This window comes from Galeopterus variegatus, unplaced genomic scaffold, assembly GCF_000696425.1.
Source record: "Galeopterus variegatus unplaced genomic scaffold, G_variegatus-3.0.2 Scaffold1160, whole genome shotgun sequence".
In the NCBI taxonomy this organism is placed as follows: Eukaryota; Metazoa; Chordata; class Mammalia; order Dermoptera; family Cynocephalidae; genus Galeopterus; species Galeopterus variegatus.
This window is the reverse complement of record NW_007727271.1, coordinates 294935-316451: the sequence shown is the minus strand read 5'-3', so window position 1 is coordinate 316451 and position 21517 is coordinate 294935. Positions and strand designations below refer to the sequence as shown.

The window sequence follows — 21517 nt, the reverse complement described above, 5'->3', positions numbered from 1 at the left end:
TTTTGCAAGTTACCACAAATCCTTTTTGGAATGAGGTGGGGCACAGAAAAAAATTAAGCGTATTTACTCTCTCAGCCCTTCCCTTCCCCTGAGCCCACTTCTCCATGCCTGCACCCACAGACACATGCGCATGCACACACACGCTCTCTGCCTGGATAAGTGAACGATTCCTTACCCACAAAAGTACTGTACACAGGATTCTGTTAGGCTGCCTTTAATTCTACTGAATTAAGTTTACCAGTATGAATACAGATTTTTCAGCTGAAGATCTGCACTTGCTTCACCACCCTCTAGCCATCTAGCTTTCCCTCTACCTATCCATCAATGATGGCATTTTTTACACTCCATAAAGCTGGCCTTTCCTTCTGTGCACAGCCCCTGCCTGAGTCCCATGGTCACAGACAATCATGGCAATAACTACTCTACACACCACTGGGCAAGACATCCTATATGGGAGGCACTGTGCTAAGTCCTGATGATCATTCTCTCTTTAATCCTCACCGACAATCCCACTTCTGTCATTTTTCAGATGAGGAAATGAGGCACAGAGAGATTTGGTATAACTTGTCAAAGCAGAATGGCAGAGCTAGAGCTTGAACCTCCGGTCACGTCCATCACAGGCGCTGCCACTTAACTGAGCCCTCACCAGCGGCCCACCACTGGCTAAGGGCTTTACACGCTCTATTTAAGGGGACCTAGCGGGGGGGGGGGGGGGGGGGGGGGGTATTGGAGAAGGGGCAAGGCTCTCCCAGGTACCTCATACTCTGTGGCCTCGGTGAGGGGACCAAATGCTTCCCCCCTTTCCTCAGCCCAGACAGAAAAACATTACTGGGGATCTCTCAACGCTGAAAACATAAGAGCACGCAAATGAAGTGAGAGCAGTTTCCAGGTGTGTGCCTCATGGCGAGAAACCTCCGGGAGGCGTGAGATGGTGCCAGCTTCTTTCCCCCAGACCACGCCCTTATCTGCCCACTAGACTTTGGGTCCTTAAGTACATTCAATAAAGATTTGTTGAATGAATAAAAGGTCCTATTTCCTAAGAGTAAAATTAGCATACACGATCTAATTAAGAATGTTTTGATTTGTGAAATTGTTATTAGAAATTCTTCCACAAATATAAGAATATAAAATTTACTTCAGGCTAGCTCCTGACATCAGCAATGTCACACACGGTGATTAAATGAAAGGTTGCATCTTCTGAAAGTAAAATTGGCATACATGATGGCGTATCACCACAGTGGTGGAAAGAGTAAGACTGCAGGGAATTGGGACAACCCAGGCTTCCGCGGGCTCCTCGCCACTGCCTGAAGGTACCACTCCTACCCCCAGAGATAAAGGTTTGGCTTTCCCCGGCTCAGGGGCCAGGCGGAGGGACGTGGGCTGTCACCAAATGCATCTTTTGCCTGCCCACTTCTACCTGCAGGGGGCGCTCGCAGACATAGTCCCAGGTTTTGATTGATAAAAGCTGTCAATTCCTGCTAGAGAGCTGGGGAACCCCTGTAGGTGGCTTGCAAGCCTGTGGCACTATATGCCAACATAAGTAAATATAAGCCCATCTAAGCGGGCTTTAACTTTGAATTTCCCAATTAAAAATGCATCTGTCCCTTTTCTAAATTTCCTACTCATGGTCCATCTTCTTCCCTTTGGTTGTATTTTCTGATTTTGCCCTTCAGTTTAACCTCATGTTTCTCTTTTGTGTAACCCCAACTACAAAAAGATCCATGTACACAGTACCCAACTTAGGAGGGTTTGACCTACAATTTTTCAACTCTGCGATACGTTTATCAAGATGTAACCCCATCGTAAGTTGAAGAGCATCTGTATAGATGTCCTTTATCCTTGCTGACCAACAGCTGTGGTGACTGAGGTTCATTTTGTGAAGGGATGGCCTCTAAAGCCCCACCCGCCTTGGTTTGGGGCTACCACACCTCCCTGGGCCCTGGAGAGCGTTACATTATAATAGATTTGGTCTGAGGCTGCCTCCATACTAAGAGTACATTCTTATAAAAAGTAAATGAGTCTCAGCCAATTATAGCAGCTGAGCCAATCACAGGCTGCCAACTAATCAGACCACGTCCATATGAGGCAAAAGCCTCATCACACCTTGCAAGAATAAGGCAAATTCTGAGCTGTCACCAGTCAAGCTGTTTCTGTACATCACCTCATTTTTCTGTCTATAAATACTGCCTGCCCAGTTGCTGGGTGGATACCTCTGAACCTCTCCTGGTTCTGAGGGCCACCCAACTCATGAATCCTTCTTTGCACAAATAAACTCTGCTAAATTTAATTTGACTAAGGTTTTTCTCTTAAGAGTGACTTTCACAGCAGCTTCCATCCTGCTGCTCCTGCTGCCACTGAATTGCCTCAGCCTTGGTCAGAACTTCCAACTATCTTCCCAAGTTCCTCTTAACTTTGTTCTGTCATGACTCTTGGTCATCAGTGGCTGCCTGACCTCACACTTGCTCTGTTTCACCTGCTGTCAGGACTCACCCCACCCTAGCCACCCCACGCTCTGGCTTTTTTCCACCCATTATCACCACGTTTTCCTGCTTCCCACCAAGACAACAAACCAGCACTCAGGAAACCTCTCAGAATGAATTTGCTACAGCCAATTGTTTTCTTTCTGATACCAAAGCTAACAAAACATGCTTTTTCCAGATGTGTAGCATTTTGTAACTAAGGCGCTCCTTGTTTAAAAACTACTATCCAAGAGCTTTAGAACAATGTTTTTAAACGTATCATCTCCATCGGCTCTTCATTTGTCCCACTATACAAAAGGAGAAACTGAGGACCAGTGTTGAAGGCATTCACCAAGGTGACAGAGTCATTGGGTCCTTTCTGTGTCCAAGTAGATTAGAGAGAATGAGAGAAGAAGCCATACTCCCAGTTGATTGAGAAAGGTCCAATCAGGATTAGGAACTACTGATTACTTAACAAGTTAAACTCAAAAGCTCAGCTCTGAGTAGCCTGGATTGAGCCAGATTTTAGATCAGAAAGAACAAGCCAAGAGAATTCAGCCTCTGGCTAAGATGCGGAGCTGGCTGCTGAGTTTCAAGAGGATTCAACAAAAACACACTCACTGGAGGAATAAAGTGAGAGAACAGGGCAATCATCGTTGGGCCAAGTGTTTCCAACTGTGCTAACAGGCTGGCTCTGGAGGCAGTGGACAGGGTTCTGGAAGGCTGGGATTCCAGCCCAACTCCAACGAGGAATGTGGATCACCTGAAGCAAACCTGCTGTTTAATAACTTGCAAACCAGGCTGGCTCTGGAGGCAGTGGACAGGGTTCTGGAAGGCTGGGATTCCAGCCCAACTCCAAAGAGGAATGTGGATCACCTGAAGCAAACCTGCTGTTTAATAACTTGCAGACCAGTCTGTTTCTCTCAGCCTCAGTTTCTTTCATCTGTAAAACTAATAGGCATGGTAAGAATGTCCAAGAAATCCACCTGCAAATTTATACAGACCTTTCTTTTAAGCTCCAGACACATGCATACATTCAACTGCCTTCTAGACCTCTCTACCTTGATGTTCCTCAGGCATCTTAAACCCAATATCTCCCAAACCAAACCCAGCTCTGTTCCTCCACCTCTAATCACCTACGCCAGAAAGCCCAGGGGATCAGTTCCCTCCCTCTCCTTGCTCCTCAATACCTAATCAGTCACCAGGCCCTTCTTCTTCCCTGTCCTTGATACAGCTCTTATCAGTCCCTTCACTCTCTACTTCCTTGGTCACTGCCTCACCACCACTCACCTACAACCCTGCGACAAACACACCATCACTCCCCCAGCCTCCAGTTCTGACTCCCTCCAATAATCTCTGCAAATCACTGCTGGTGACATTTCTAGAAAAGATCTCATCATATCAATCCACTGCTCATTTATTTGGTCAACAAATATTAACTGAGCACCTACTAAGCATCAATCACTCTCCCAGGTGGAGATTCAACAGGGAACTGAACACAAAAAATTCTAGCCTCACGGAGATTATATTCACTGTTCAAACCCATTTGATGATTTCAGGAAGGAAAAAAAGTAACTGTGGTTAACTGACTTTGGGGGAGGGAGTCTAGACAATCCTCTAGATGTTTCATCATTCGTACTGCATGAAAAAATTATTTTTATGTACATATAATGTCATTGTTATTCACATTTTATTTGCAGCTCCTCTATAAAGCTTCCTTGACCTTTCCTCCTCCACGAAGCAAGAGATGCTCACTCCCTCCGGGTCCCATCATTGCAGTTACCACACTGGATTCTGGTTATTTACAAGTCTGTTTCTCCTGTTACCCTCTGAACCCCTTGAAGGCAGGCAGTTTATCTTATTAATCTTTGCATGCATGGCTGTTCAATAAATATTAGGAAAAACAATGATTCTATATAATTGAATACCTACATGCACAGATTCCTAACATATTTGTAAGGCCCAGGGGAATCTCTGGTGTTTCATATAATGCTTCAGGTTATGATTTGTGTTTCGTACTTAATTCAGATTAAAGGAAAGAAGTGTTCTCTCTGTTTTACCATCACCACCTGAGTGAGCAACTTGTTCTTGAGTGCCACCTACTGGCCAAACACAGTAAAGCTCTTAGGTTAGGCAAACAGCGTGAGTGCTAATCAATGCTGAAATGCTAAGCGATGATGGAAAATCANAGTCATTGGGTCCTTTCTGTGTCCAAGTAGATTAGAGAGAATGAGAGAAGAAGCCATACTCCCAGTTGATTGAGAAAGGTCCAATCAGGATTAGGAACTACTGATTACTTAACAAGTTAAACTCAAAAGCTCAGCTCTGAGTAGCCTGGATTGAGCCAGATTTTAGATCAGAAAGAACAAGCCAAGAGAATTCAGCCTCTGGCTAAGATGCGGAGCTGGCTGCTGAGTTTCAAGAGGATTCAACAAAAACACACTCACTGGAGGAATAAAGTGAGAGAACAGGGCAATCATCGTTGGGCCAAGTGTTTCCAACTGTGCTAACAGGCTGGCTCTGGAGGCAGTGGACAGGGTTCTGGAAGGCTGGGATTCCAGCCCAACTCCAAAGAGGAATGTGGATCACCTGAAGCAAACCTGCTGTTTAATAACTTGCAAATCAGTCTGTTTCTCTCAGCCTCAGTTTCTTTCATCTGTAAAACTAATAGGCATGGTAAGAATGTCCAAGAAATCCACCTGCAAATTTATACAGACCTTTCTTTTAAGCTCCAGACACATGCATACATTCAACTGCCTTCTAGACCTCTCTACCTTGATGTTCCTCAGGCATCTTAAACCCAATATCTCCCAAACCAAACCCAGCTCTGTTCCTCCACCTCTAATCACCTACGCCAGAAAGCCCAGGGGATCAGTTCCCTCCCTCTCCTTGCTCCTCAATACCTAATCAGTCACCAGGCCCTTCTTCTTCCCTGTCCTTGATACAGCTCTTATCAGTCCCTTCACTCTCTACTTCCTTGGTCACTGCCTCACCACCACTCACCTACAACCCTGCGACAAACACACCATCACTCCCCCAGCCTCCAGTTCTGACTCCCTCCAATAATCTCTGCAAATCACTGCTGGTGACATTTCTAGAAAAGATCTCATCATATCAATCCACTGCTCATTTATTTGGTCAACAAATATTAACTGAGCACCTACTAAGCATCAATCACTCTCCCAGGTGGAGATTCAACAGGGAACTGAACACAAAAAATTCTAGCCTCACGGAGATTATATTCACTGTTCAAACCCATTTGATGATTTCAGGAAGGAAAAAAAGTAACTGTGGTTAACTGACTTTGGGGGAGGGAGTCTAGACAATCCTCTAGATGTTTCATCATTCGTACTGCATGAAAAAATTATTTTTATGTACATATAATGTCATTGTTATTCACATTTTATTTGCAGCTCCTCTATAAAGCTTCCTTGACCTTTCCTCCTCCACGAAGCAAGAGATGCTCACTCCCTCCGGGTCCCATCATTGCAGTTACCACACTGGATTCTGGTTATTTACAAGTCTGTTTCTCCTGTTACCCTCTGAACCCCTTGAAGGCAGGCAGTTTATCTTATTAATCTTTGCATGCATGGCTGTTCAATAAATATTAGGAAAAACAATGATTCTATATAATTGAATACCTACATGCACAGATTCCTAACATATTTGTAAGGCCCAGGGGAATCTCTGGTGTTTCATATAATGCTTCAGGTTATGATTTGTGTTTCGTACTTAATTCAGATTAAAGGAAAGAAGTGTTCTCTCTGTTTTACCATCACCACCTGAGTGAGCAACTTGTTCTTGAGTGCCACCTACTGGCCAAACACAGTAAAGCTCTTAGGTTAGGCAAACAGCGTGAGTGCTAATCAATGCTGAAATGCTAAGCGATGATGGAAAATCATCAGTAAGTAGTTTGTACTAGTGATTTACAGACCTGATAATGCTAGGGAAATAAAATACAAAATTGGATAGACACTGTGATGGTAACTATAAAAAATATATTTTGAGGGCAAGGACTGGTAGTTATATTAGGGTATTGGAACTATGGGTGAATTTCTTCCTTTCTGTTACCAGGTTCTTTTAATATTGTGATATATAAGCAATGTTAATTAATTAAATTCTAAATTGCAGTCTGTTCAAGATATGAAAGTAGATTTAAAACACCACCATCACTTCTCCAGTTGCCAAGAAACAGAACGTGGGCCATTTGTGATTCCTCCATCTTCATTCCCTGGGTTAGGGCAAGTCCTGCCCCGTGTTTCTTCAACACAGCATTCCTGCCCATCCAGTGAAAGGGGCCACGGCCACTTCTCAAGTTGCCCGCCTTGGTGCTAAGCGAGTTATTCCAGTTCATCAAGATTTCTAGATCCATTCACTTATTCAGCAAACATTTGGTGTACACTTTCCTTTGTGTCAGGCACCCACTTGGGCTGGTTATTCACCAATTCCAAATATGAAAAAATCTTACTCATTTGGACAAACTGGGAGAAAACCAAGCCCGTTTACTGAAAAATCCCCAAATGATAGAATAGCAGGAGGAAAAACTCACCTATTCCTGCCAAGTATTTCATGAGAGCTATGAAATAGCTCATAGAGCTATGACTGAAAAACAGAGGTCTTTGGAGACGTATTTCAATGATATAGATAAAATACTTGGTAAATTAACACATCAATATATACGATGAGAGGGTCTGAAAACAATTTGCTCTTTTAAGCAGTTTACATTAGTCCTCCTCAACCCTGCCAATCCAATATTACAAATAGTTGCTTAAATTATTTTTAGTAGATCAAAAACATTAAACTTTAGTATGCTTTCTGCTAATTCACTACCAAAGTCTGAATCAGTATGGTGCAGGTGACAGTTTACTGCTGACACCAGTCCCCTGGTCTAGAACTTCATTGTTCCTGCTCTGGACAGCTCTGCCACTTGCCAGCTGTAGAACCTTCTTAGCATTACACTGCCTCGATGTGCCTGTTTCCTCACCTATACAATGGGAGTAGAAATAACACCTGGGCCTGGGATGTTCAGAGGATTAAAGAGATTAAGGTGGATAAAATGCTAAGCATAGGATGTGGCACATAGTAGATGCTCAATAAATCACTAAAATTACTTTACTCAAGATCTGTGCTCCTAGCCCTGAATGCTCGTGGTAGGTGCTTCCTCTTCTTAACACTCTTAACCTTTATAGTCTACATTTGCCACTTTGCCTTTTCATGTACTAACACTTACTTATATGTGTGTTTTGTCCCCAAAACTGTTAAGAGACCAGATCCCCATTCCTATTATAATACCTAGCATAATGTCTTAGACCCGGTAGAGCCAAGGAATTCACTTACCTGGTTGCCTGAAGCAGCCTTTTCTGCCTTGTGCATTTCAAAACTGTTAAGAGACCAGATCCCCATTCCTATTATAATACCTAGCATAATGTCTTAGACCCAGTAGAGCCAAGGAATTCACTTACCTGGTTGCCTGAAGCAGCCTTTTCTGCCTTGTGCATTTCAGGGAGATGTGGGGTGAGGAGGTGGAGGCAGGGGTGACCAGGCAGCATGGTTAACATGGGCAGTCAAGACACAAACGGTGGCAAGCTGACAACAAACATGTGGTCTTGGGGACTAAAGAGTTTGCTGGGAGCTGTTGCCTTGAGGAAGCCCTTTATCTGCAGATAGCCTAAGGTCATCTAGGGGGTTTCACCTCTGAAAGCACATCTCTGGGACGTAGAGGATGGGTGACTTGTTGTCACTTTTAGAGCTGAAGGCACAGCTCAACTGGAAGCTCTTTAAAAGAGAGTGAAACTCAGAGCCCAAATAGAGAGAGAAAGGGGAGGAGGTCCCAATGCTACAACTAAGCCCTGAAGACTCTCTGTCATACTGGTAGCTTGATTACCAATCCCAAAGTGGGTGCAAGAGACTATACCTAGCCTTCTCCAAGGCGAGAACTGTCCTCTAAGGCAGGTAACTTTTCCTCTAGCTGCTGTCTTAACACATCTTCCCAATTTCTTATGTCCTGGGCATATTCGTCATGAAGCACACATATTTAGAGAAAAATTAACATAATAGATCTAGTTAGAGCTTTTGAACACTACCCTAAAAGGATTATGCTTTTTCCGTTTTTCCACTGAAATACTCAAATACAAGCTGACTGACTTTTCCTGCAAGGTAGATAGCACATGCCCAAGTGACTGTAACACTTGTCAAAAAAATCCATTTTGCTCACTGTGAACTTACCAACCCAAATAGAGCAGACAGTAGTTGTGCCTTTCCTCCTCATCATATTTCAAAGAATGAGATACAGATATGATGGTGAAAAGGTAAAGAAATGCTCCTGCCAGAACAAGCTCATTTCCCAAATGTATTGGCTGCACCAGGCACTATGGAGATTGTGCTTACTGGCAATTATAAAAACACAGGAGTATAATTCAGGTATATGGTCACAGATGTAAGGGCCATAAGAGGCAATACCAGGAGACTGGGTATAGAAAGGCTCAGTTAGGGCCTATCTATAAGAGCTAAAATGTTTGCTATTTGCCATGTATGTAATGGGGTGGGCTGGGGGGGAAGCACTGAGCATTTTTGAGTGGGATAATAACTGTATAGCAAAGTATTGAGAAAGGCAATCTGCTGGAGGATCCACTATGGTTTGAGGGAGGGGAAAGGAGGCTGTGGCTGCCCCTTGGAGTTAGGAGGCATGCATGCACCACGGAAACAGAGGCCAAGAACTAATGTGTGGTACAAATCCACATTTCTGAGAGAGTCAGGGAAGCCAGCCCGACCTGGACCCCACCTTCCCCCATGACAGGTCCAGTCTGAGGACTCAACCCCACCAACCCTCCCCCATCTTTATCCCAGATGTAGCCTGTCTCAGTCACAAACACACCTCCAGCTGAGAACAAGTAAATGAGAACTTTGATTCTAAACTTAGACAAATAAACTCATATTCTAAAGGTAAAGATGTCAACATGGGGAAAGGCTTATCAAAGGTAATATGCATCATCACAAAATTAATTTTAAAGAGGAAAGAACAGAAGAATAATTTGAAATCTATAATTAGACTGCTACGTATCAAACTGCACATCATTCAAAGCCACTAGACTGATACAAATATAACACACCTTGGGTCTAAAACACAAGCCTCTCTCTTTCCATTTCTGACATATTAAGCCATGTAAACAAAGTGGAGTGGCAACTTACTATCCAGGAGGCTCTGAAGAAATTTCCGGAGTGGGGCTGACTGCTGAGCTCTGTAAATGTCAAAACAAAAAAAAAAAAAGAAAAAAAAGAATGTAGATGATTTATTTTGACTCAGATGTTTCAAGCTAAGGGGAAAAAGAGAGAAGTCATTTCTTTTCCTAATTTAGAGAAGGATGGCAGGGAATCTGGATGGAAAGGTTTTCAGTGCTGGTGGAGGGCGGTGCTGTTCCTTTGGGAAGAGAATTTCTGGGCAGGTGGGCTCCTACTCTTTAGTCTTTTGCCTTCCAGTAGATGCAGCCAAGGCTGTCTGGGTGGATCAGGAGATGGCCTCTGGCTCAGGTGTATCTTCAGCCCCAGACCCAACACTGGGCCAACATGCACTGTGACACAGATAGCACACCCTTCACCAGCTTCCCCCCAGCCCTGAGGCCCCTGCTGAGCCCCCTGCAGACCCCTTCATGCGCCCCAAATGCCGCATCCAGAGAAAGGCTTACCCAACACTTTAAGCACAGAATATAGAAAAGTGCATTTTAAAAGACCACATACTGTATGTATTTAGATAATTTGTTTACGCCTGCAGACACAGAAGTGTGGAAATGGGGAGAAATGCAATTTCACAAAATCTATTGATGACCACTTCAGCACGAATGGGGGAATGCTTTATAACATTACAGGCCGCCACACAAAAGGAAGACAACAACCAAGAGCTACATGCAGAGAAAAAGCAACATTATGTAGTTTGAGATTTCTGTTGTCTTGGAGAGAAGAATGCAAAGGGTTCAGTAGGAGGGTACTTCAAAAAGTTCATAGACAGATTCATTCTATTTATTCTATTTTTCCACAAACTTTTTAAAGTACTCTCGCATGTTTGTTTTTAAAAATAATGTGGTAGCTGAAAAAAATCAATACAAAAGTTAACTTATAATGGTACACCTATTTTTAATAATGACCGTTTCTCTAATAATGACCATTTTAAAGAAAACAAGCTATCTAGGGAACAGACATTCGGGGAAAGGAGAGAAAGAGGAAGGAAGAGATTATGAAAGAGGGAAGGCAACCCTCATCAGGGGCTCACCCACCTGGCTCTCTGCCTACTGAAACATCCACCCTCAACCTGTTGGGATGGGGGTCCTTTCAATTCTGGGGGCACCTCTGCCCCAGGATGAGGACTCTACCCCACCCACATTATTCTTCAGAGAGGGCACCTGCTCTTAACTCCATGTTCATCCTCCAGCCCTTTCAGTTACACTGGTCTTGCCCATCTGTCCTCTTTGAGTCTCCTATGTCTTGGCATCTGTCCCATTCTGGTCTTCTACCCTCGAAGACCTTGTCCTGGTCTCCATCTTGGAAAAATTCTTGCATGACCCTGCAGAGTCCTGTGGGAACATACCCTTTCTTCCTTCCCTCCCTCTCTCCCTTCCTCCCTTGATCACATCTTCTCAATCAGTGCTGCACCCCTGCATAACCACCTGATTCTCTGCCACACATTCAAACTCCCATCAGCTACTCACCCAGCAACCTCCAAAGTCTTTAGAAACCCTTAGTTTCCAAATCCATTGACCTTTCCTTGGAGTCCATCTTTCTAGACTTCTCTGGAGAACTAGGCAGTTCTCATACTTTCTCCTCTGGCTTCATCATTTGCTTTTCTCCCTACCTCTCTGAACTATTCTTTCTCCAACGCCCCCTTCTCCTTTCCCAGGTCATCTAACATCCCAACGGGCAGCTGTTGAGCTCTCAGCCTTTCTATCAACATGATTCCCTTTTCAATCTTTCATCTACATCTGCTCCCAAGACTTCAAGCACCACCCTTCTTCAGGTGACTCCAATCGAATTCTTAAGCCCTTGCTTCTTTCATGAGACCTCGTCCTGTACTTCCACTGTCTACTATATGACACCCAAACAACAGTGCAAATGTCAATTACCTAAAACTAACTCCCTCATCTTGCCTCTGCACTGATTTTCTTCCCAGCTTTCTTACATGATGTGCTTATGTCCTCATTCTTTCCAGCTGCCTGGCTAAAACCCTAAAGTTGTCTTTGTCTCCATCCCACACACCAATTCTTTTTTCTTTGCACCAATTAGTCAAAATGCCCCACTGTAATTTCCCTGGTGATCTCTCTCACAGCTACCTTCCTCTCATGCTGGTGCACCACAGCATGGGTTCTCACTGCTACACGCCCAGAACACTACCACAGCCCCTGTGCCCCCTGAGACTCCAGTTTCCTTCTCCCTCCAATCCAACCGCTCTAGAGCAATGACACTAATCTTCCTAAAACACTTTCCAAATCACATCACTGGTCTGAGGGCAAAACCCATCTACTCCTTAGCCATATTTTCTGAGCCTCTACAATCCAAGGTCAACCCTTTTTCCCAAACCTACCTCCGACTATTCCCACTACCAATTTCCTATTCCAGCTTAACTCGTCTTCCTTAAATACACCTTAAACATGTGTACTTCAGTGCTCTTTCTAATGCTTTCATGATGCCTCAAACGGATACCCCCCACTTTTACCAGGTATCTAAGTTCCATCCACCCTTTAAGATCTTGGCTAACTCCTTTGAGAAGTATTTCCTGATCTTCCACAAGATCTCGCTCCTGGCACTTAGAGCCCTGACCATTCACTCAGCTCTTAGCAGGCAGTGCTGTGTACACTATTAGAGATCTTTATGAGTGTGACTGACCTGTTAAGCTCCTGAAGACAAAGTCCCTTTTGGTACTGATTTAGAACCAGCATGTCTCATACACATTCAGGGCTAATGGGCACCAATTAACTGAGCCAACATGAAGATGATCCATTTGTGCACCAGATGCTCTTTGTGCCCACCCTGTCCCAGGCAGAGTTCCAGGTACCGGAAGCAGGCTCTTCCCTCAGGGATGCTGCAGTTAGTTCAGTGGTTCTCTAGCGGCCTCCCATCCTTGGGCTTATTATTTTGGACTACTTTGAAAAGTACCCCCCTGATTTGTTTTGATCAAACGTGCTATCTTGGATCTCCCAAACTGCATCCCAGCCCATTCTTGGACTTACCTGCAGACACGGTTCTTACTCCAGAACTAGGTATGATCACTCCCTATGTTGGATCTTCAATTTGACAGTGGCTATACCTGATTCCAGTCTCCAGCCCGGTTGGAAACTCAGCCCCCTACTCCCTATTGCTGCCTCTTCACCCATCTATCCCAAGCGTGTGCATGGTGACCCACCTCTGTGCACCCTTCAGGTTCTGAAGGAGGATCCATGCCTGCCCCAAAACTCTTCTGCCTCCCTCATCCTCCAGTGACTCTGGATTCACAAATCCTAACTCCCTTGATTGGCCTGCAGCACCTTGGCTTCTGACTCTCATATCTCAGCCCCCCTTGGCTGCTGTCACAACCCCCAGTTTCTGCACCCCTTCCCTGGTTGAGTCTCTGGCACTCACATGACATTTTGCACCCAAGTTATTCATGCTGGTGCTCTGACCCTCCTCATCTTAGTTCTGCTTAAGGACAACACGGATCCGTTAGCAGCTTCCACTTTTCCTGCTATGGTTTGTGGACCCTCCTATCCTCTTTAGCAATGTCCACATTCCTTTTTTATTGTCTTAAAGATATCCTTTCCTTGTAAGAATCTCTTTTGTTTATCAGGAAGCCCTAGGGACAATTCTGTGAACAATGAACATTTATTGTTTTTTTTTGCCCTCGGAACCACATTTACCTTGGACTCTCTCTCTCACCCTAACCCTAACCCTAACCACATCCTGACACAGCTCCAATATCGATGCAGGTTCAGTTTCAAACACTCGTTTGTGTTGAGGCTGTCTGACCTCTGGAGTGCATTTTGTGAACATTTATTGTTTTTTTTGCCCTCGGAACCACATTTACCTTGGACTCTCTCTCTCACCCTAACCCTAACCCTAACCACATCCTGACACAGCTCCAATATCAATGCAGGTTCAGTTTCAAACACTCGTTTGTGTTGAGGCTGTCTGACCTCTGGAGTGCATTTTTTCATTGAGAACTTTCTGAGCTTTAGAATTATAACTACTACTACTACTCTGACAGTGCCATGCACAGAACAGACACTCAAATCACTGCTGCTGTGTTTTTTGAAAACGGTCTCTGAGGTTGGTATCTCCCAGAGCTGGAAAAAAGACAAGGAAATTGCCAAAAATAGCTCCCTGAAAATTCAGAGAAGGTACACAGAGGCAGAGGAAGAGAACTTAAAGTGTTGCCCCCTGAAAGCAGAGGAAGAGAATTTGGTAAAGGGAGCAGTTTAAATCACCAGTCAACTCTGAATATATTTGAAAAATCTCCTGTAAGGAAGATGCCAAGCTCAAAGAAATCCAAGCAAAATTAACTGGGGTGAAGGTGGGGTGGGGAAAGGAATCTAAAACAGGAGTCCAAAAGCCATGCAGCTTAAAATAACCAGCACAACCATCCGTCACCTCAACTACATCAACAACCACAGAACAAAGAAGAAAACAAAGCAGAGCTTGAAAAGGAACTGATGGCATGAGAAAAACCTGGAAATACCTGTGGCAGGTTTGCACTGGGTGCTTTATTAATCGTCTCCATTTTTTCTAAATCTGCCTCTAACTCTGTCTGGCAAGGGTTGAGATCTTTTTCTAGATTAGTCTGGTTCAAGAAAGAAAAGACGGGAAAGAATGTTTTAGTTTAGAGGAAAGGGACAGAGAATGAAAGGTTAAGTTTGAAAAAAAAATGAATTTTTTTTTTAGTGTTATACTTTAATAAGGCCAGATGGCATGACTAATACACAAGAGCTCACTAGAAATTAGAGACATAAAAACAGAGAATGCAATATTAGGCATATAAAAAGAAATCCTCAAGTAATCAGTTTTAAAAATCTATTCTACTTGCTAAACAGAACTATAAATACCACAAACACCTACCTTTAAGGAAATACTTATTTTCTCTCTCTTTTCAGAGTATGGTGACTGTGACAAATACTATATGTCAGAAGAATAAGTAACTGCTTTAAAAACCTCTAAACATTAGTATATGTCTTAGAGACTGTTAAATAGTTTTATTACCAAGCCAAAAAAAAGTTATCACCAATTTTTTTTTTTTAAGTGATTTAAGAAAAGAAAACCCACAACACACTCACACTAACCAAAGCTAGAGAGCACACACACAGTTCAACGGAGGAGGCACAGCAGAATTACCTTTCTATCCTCTCTAGGAAGGATAGAGCAGTCTCCAGGAGTATAATCCCATATCTTTTTGGGAGGCTGACGGGAAGCAGAGGAGGAAATGAAGAAATGAGCATAAAGACATAAAGACAAACATGGAGACTGGTTCAAACAAAGAGGGGCACACCAGGAGAACCTACCAACACAGAAAGGTGAACTCAAAAGCAAGGGAGTGGGCACTCTGCCTAAGGACACAAGGCCACCTGTCCCAAAGAGGGACCTGTAGGACTTGGGAGCTGGAGCCACTAACCAGGAAGTTTGTTTCTATGTCTATGTCTCAAGAACAAACCATCACTGCATTCTAAATATTGAAAAACTAAAAAAAAAAGGGGGGGGGGGGGGGAAGAGCACTAACATGAATTTGAACAGAAATTGAAACTTTTAAATTCCTCATTGTTCTTCTTAAACTCATATCAACACTGGAGATTCTATATGTTTGAAGCAGTCTTCCACACAGTAAAATTCTGTGTGTGTTAACAAATGTGTGAATTAAGAGGTTTGGCCAGTGGAGGGTAGGCTGAAGTAAATGTGCTTCCTGTGATTTGTGGCAATGAAATCCACGTATAAAATGGGTGTTAAATAGTGCACGAGACAATTTTACACTACTGTTAAAACCTCATTTTTCAGTTTAACTAGACTTTGATAATACTGCTAGTGGTAGAGATACACCTTCTATCCCCCTTAGAGAACACAGTTTAAACTTAGAATTTAAACAGTAGACTATAAGTTTACTTTCTTTCTCTTTCAACCCTTCATGTTAGAATTAGAGCTGCATTCCTCAGACAGAAAGCTGCCAAGAGACTGTTGTAAGTCTAGCAAGGGAGGGGTTCTAAGGGTAGGACAACAGAAGTTACAAGGCACTTCTAACTTTGGAATCTCTCTCCCAACGAGTGGACCTCCTTGTTTCTGCCTATTTATATTTGAAACTTCTTATATAATGACATCTGGAGAGATGAGAAACAGGAGATCATTAATAGTTCCTAAAACTGCGCATATTTCATTATAACCAATTCTATGGAAGCATTCAACTCGGCTCATGTTGTGAAATTTTGCCTTGAGGTTACAAATAGGAATCATGTCAATTTCTGAAGAAATTAGAGGAAAAACAGAAGAAAAGGCTAATATGTAATGAATCTGCAAATGAAAAGTAATCTGATTCTAAGGTACATTCGCCATTGACAGCAACAGGTCAGTAACGTCACCTCTGTATATTTTGCATTTTTTTAAAAGTAAGGGGTATTAGCAATTATCATTCATCTTTAGCACTTAATATACTTGGATTGGTCATCTGAGGAAGTAGACTTTTTAATGTCACTATGGTACCTCTACTTATTTCTTTACTGAAAAACAAAAACAAAAACAAAAACCCAAGAGAGCATTTACAAATTTAATTGGTTTTAAATAATTCTCCCGGTCCCTTAAAAGTCTTGAGTTATTTGCTATCCTACAACAACTTATTAGAGCTGAAAGGCATTACAGTCAGGATCTTGCTGAAATTTCAGTTCATTTTTGGTGGATATAAGTGAAAGGGTTAAGAAAGAAGTTGAGGGTATGGCTTGTGTCAAAATTCTACACAAGGGAAGTGGTTCCGAGTTGGTGTGGGGGGAGAAACGATGACCCACATGATTTGGTACAAGTTTTAATTTCATTCTGCTTCTAAATGGCTGAAAAATTTTCCAAGACAACTTCCATGGTTTACGTCATTTTATTTATGTCTCTTATTCTTTTGTGGTCTAGAGTGGTAGGGACAGGAAGAGAGGTAAAGAAAGGAAAAAATTTCTTCCTATCACACCTTCTCTTTTAAAGTAAGACCTACGAAAAACGGAGCAGTCCCATTGGAAGGACTCTGAGGTTTGTACAAGGAATGCACATGGCTTTGGAGTAAACACCATTTTGGAAAAGCAGCTCTAAGTCTTTAAGAGTCAGTTAAAGCAATGGGATAGGGATTCAAGTTATAGGAAGGCTCCAACATACAAATGCACTGTGCTCTCAGCATTGCTTGAAGTGGTTGTGTGGTACTCAGACCACAGTTTCAGTTAGAAATGGTGTTAATTTACCAAGCTATTCATAGAGCCTATTTAATGTATGCTGGGACTGAAATACTGTCTATTGTCAACAAAAAATTGTTTGCAATGATAGATTTAGTAAAGCAAACCAATCATAACTAATTAGAAAAAAAAGTTGCATAATTTTTCCTAAAAGTTAATATTTCAGATAAAACTAGTTATTTGGCAGATAAGGAGACAGCTAGAAATTTGTGGATTCTGCGATTTCAAAAGTCAATGGCATAAACTCTTTATTAAACACAATTTAAAATGAATAGCTTTTGCTTTCCTTGATAAAAGTGTAGCATTATCGTTGCATATACCAATCCTGGTCTTTTGGGGGGTGAAGGGGAAAACTACATATATCAAAACTACATGAACAAATTGGGCAGGTTTTAAGAAAAAGAAGAAAAGGAAAAGGTTAGGATACTGTTAAATATTTTCACGTGGAAAAGACTGCCTGAGGTAGACTTAACTTATGTCTGAATGGTGAACAGCAGAAAAAGAAAGGAGAGAAAGGTGAAGAAATGAGAAAGCTTCGGGGAGGAGAGAAGAAAGGAGGGTACAGACTTTGGGTTAGATGCTTCCACTGGCCACTAGGTGGCGGTGCTCATCCAGGACAGCTCTGCCTGTACTGGGAGACAGGGTCTAGGAAGGGATCACCTCTTCCTTCAAGCAGGATGTCTGCAAGTTAGGTGCTCCTAACTCAGAAGATGCCTGAACTTTCAAACAAAGCTCAGAATCACTCAGGAAAATCAGCAATTTCTCTTCGTCTTAATAAAAAATATACATCATGGATTTTAACATTTTATTGAGCTATAAAGTTAATTCCTCTCTGCAAATAAAACTGTCTTCCCAAACCACAGTAATTTAAAAAGCTGGATTCAATGCTTAAAGTCTCATATGAACATCTAATAAAATGTTTTGTTTTTATACACTTAACTCCCCCACCTGTAAATTCTTTCTGCAGCAGTAATAATTAAGACTTTAAAGTAGCTATAGTTTAAAGTCAGTTTCCAATCATCTCTAGTGAAAGGATGAATTATATTCTCCCTTCCGTTTGATTCTCCTTTGGGTGCAGGGCTAACAAAATCCTTCTTTAAGTACCAAAATTCAATTTGTACCAAAGCCAACTCAGATATGCCATGGGGAAGCTGCAGAACATTAAGCTGAACACAAAATTTGCTAGAATTCTTAACTCCCATTTCAAATTTTGTGAAATATTCTAACACAAAAATCATTCCCTATAAGTTACCATAATGGGGTTGCATCTGTGGGTCACACCTGCACAGAAGGATGACCCTTTTGGGCCTGCTCTGGCATTTCCCTTGTATATGTGCTTTTAAAAATGCTCTTTAGGGCCGGCCCGGTGGCGCACTGGATAGTGCGCCGCTTGGGAAGCGCAGCGGCGCTCCCGCCCGAGGGTTCGGATCCCACATACAGACCGGTTCCCGCTCACTGGCTGAGCGAGGCGCGGGAGCAGCACCGAGGGTTGCAATCCCGTTGCCGGTCCCCGGTCCGGTACGGGGGCAACACTGAGGGTTGTGATCCGTTGCCGGACACGGAAAAAAGACAAAAGTGCTCTTTAAAGCAGTGACAGTGCTGGTCTTCTCAGTATATGATGCATTCTCCTTGACCTCGGCATGCCATAAGGCCTTTGGTCAAGGAAGTGAGCCAATGACTGAATAATGCCATCCATAAGGCATGTAGTATTTGTTGTAAGTGGCGGGAAGTCCTAAGACAATCAATGATTTAGTCATGCCTCTCTGGGATATTCTGGCAAGATATACTTCCAGAGCTGTCTTTTCTTGAAGTAAACCAAAGAAAAGCTTACAGGTTTGTTGTGAGAAGAGACAATCCCACCATTGACAACCAACATGACTGCTCCCCACTTCCTGAATTCCTTACAAATAGATCTGATTCTGTAGCAGCAACAGTGCATCAACAGCGTTATTTAAAAAGGAGTATAACCACTGAAGCTATTAAACTTACCGGTTTCCCAAACTCCAATTCCGAAAAGAATTTATACCAAGGTTCATTCTTTAAATCTATCTCTTCTGGGCTTATATCCCGACTCTATAAGGGTTGGTGATAGGGAAATGGAAGAAAGAGAAGGATAACATTATGCAAAGATTACATAGGAACAGGCCAGTAGAGATGCAGTGGTTTCCAGATATATATAGCAACTGCATTCAACAGCAGCAATCATCCCTTTTAAATGACATCAGCAAAAACAGGGAGTTCAAACAGGAAGGAAAGGATAGGTTTACAAAAACAGGGAAACTGAGGCAGGGAGCAGTGAGTGAATCGTTCTCAGTCCTAAGGCAGATGGCAACTGGGCCATAGATGGAGAACTCTGCACCACACTGCAGGTCTTCACAACAAATCTGAATGTGGGCATGACAGTATTCCTCAATAACTGTCAGTATTGTGAGGAAAAAGAAAGCCCTTATTTCCTCTTCTCAAAGAGTTATTAGTTACGAGCAAGTAAACTGGTGAGCATACCAAACATTTAGCCACCTATGCCAGCTGAATAGAGCAAAGACTTTCTATGGGCTAGTACAGTTTTAGTATTTGCAAGGCTGCCTTAAGTTTTTCAAAATAAATGCAAATATTGACACTTTATAAAAGCCAATTGGTTAATACTGCATCTTTAATGGCACATGAATAGGTGAGAAACCATGTAAAGTAAAAGACGATATAAGTAAAAACAGAGGACACAAGTAAAAAAACACAATTGACAAGCACCCATCCAGGGGTGAATACAGACAATGTACTTTGTGTTGTAACAAATAAATGTTAAAGAACTGGAAAAAATAAAGTGGGGAAAAGCTGGACAAGATAGATAACAGGGAAAAAACTTCTGGGTTATGTTACAAAAATAAGTTAGATTTTTCACTTCGTATGACTCTAAGAGGTGTCACATAGACTGATAATTTGATTCCATGGGATTTAATATTTAATCAAATATGTATAAAGTTCTGGTACCTTACTCTGTGTTTCTGGAAATAATTAGTTGAAAAATGAATGCCTGGAAAGCAAAATCAGGTTTTCCCTTTAATAAACTTTAAATACGTTCACATCAGACAAAAGTATTTGAGGTTCATAGATTAAATTCATATATGTATATGTTTTTAAAAACGCTGATAATCACACACACACAAAAAGAGATATGGTGATTTTCTACAATAATCTGAAATATAAAATGTACACATTTTCTACTGAGAATGAAAACATCACACAAGAAACTTCACTACTACTGGGCTACAATACATGAGGAAGGGGGCTGCCCAGTTCCACATACAGGTCGTCATTGCTACTCCTTCATAAAGTGTTCTTCCTGGATGTACCTTTCTTAACAATGCAGTTAACAGACCTTTTGCAGCATGTAGAAATGGCTGCAAACCTTCATAGTGATCTTTACTTCTATGAGCCTTATAAAAATCTTTACTATTACTTCCACTTTCACTACAGGTAGAGTAAGATATGGCTTTATGGAAGAGAACCTTTTTTTTAAAAAAAAAAAAAAAGATGACCAGTAAGGGGATCTTAACCCTTGACTTGGTGTTGTCAGCACCACGCTCTCCCAAGAGAGCTAACCAGCCACCCCTATATAGGGATCCGAACCCGTGGCCTTGGTGTTAGCACCACACACTCCCAAGTTAGCCACAGGCCGGCCTAAAGAACCTTTCTTTAACTGAAATTAAATCAAGTTGAATTCAGAAGGAAATATTACTGAAACACCAGGTACGTCCTCTTGCACACAGATAAAACCTCCTCTGATTGTCTTTAGGGACTCAGGGCTTAAATCTTGAAGGGGAAGGCTTGCCTCACCACAGTAAATCGATTCTGTATTTATTCAGTGAAATGAGGCATAATACCTACGAGAATAAAACTATTCAGGAGTGACAGTTTATAGTCACTGGGACATTCTAGATTCTAATGTGATGAGGTTTCATGAAACCTATTTTATGTTTATTATTTTTACAAACACTATTTATAAACTGCTCTCTGGGAATGGGTTAGCCTCCCCCCCCGCCCCCGTAAATAAAATGTACCAACTCTTTCAGGAAGCTGTCTGAAAGTTTTGGTACTCACAGTCCTGAAAGAATTGATCCATTTTATTCCTGAAGGTTGGCTACAGATTGTTTTACTGCCAAGGTTAATGCTGTGCCAAGACTAGCATCAGGAGGTATGTCAGACCGACTGGGTCCAGAGCAGCCAGACTCAGTCCTTTGAGCTGCCCAGAGATAAGGGTAAAAAGGTGACACCACACAGCAGTAACAATTGCATTTGACTTTGCTATGTATAACTCAGCTGTAGATCCAATCATGGAAGAGACCAACAGAAAATGTCCTTCTGGATGCAGAGCAGGAACCCTCTCCCAGCAGGCACAGCAAATTTCATAATGCCAGACTAAGTTCTTTGGTACCATGGTCTATTCTTTTCCCAGCTTGATAAAAACCTGGAAGGAGGTGACTCGCCAGGAAAATGCCAGCTTCTCCTCAAAGACAGCTTTGCTGCTTGAATGGGAATCAGAGATCAGCTTCACGTTTCAATTAAATAAATCATCTGGATGTGGTATGTTCATTTGCACAGCACTTAACAATGTTTATAAGTCTTGTACACACATTATCACAA

The 21517-nt window shown here is 42.3% G+C and overlaps 1 protein-coding gene across 11 annotated transcripts in view; it reads right to left on the bottom strand.

Moving 5' to 3' along the window:
• The window catches only part of SORBS1 (sorbin and SH3 domain containing 1), a 123711-nt gene that overhangs the window by 42459 nt on the left and 59735 nt on the right, over positions 1-21517 (bottom strand). For 6 of the 11 annotated variants that reach the window (XM_008575249.1, XM_008575239.1, XM_008575246.1 and 3 more), the window contains 4 exons: positions 18869-18952; positions 14805-14870; positions 14155-14256; positions 9648-9697 (listed from right to left, as the gene is read on the bottom strand). In XM_008575249.1, coding sequence (XP_008573471.1) covers positions 9648-9697; positions 14155-14256; positions 14805-14870; positions 18869-18952 — 302 coding nt within the window. Of the gene's footprint in view, positions 1-9647; positions 9698-14154; positions 14257-14804; positions 14968-18868; positions 18953-21517 lie in introns of those variants that run through there. The other 5 variants (XM_008575240.1, XM_008575245.1, XM_008575242.1 and 2 more) reach the window with 5 other exon arrangements.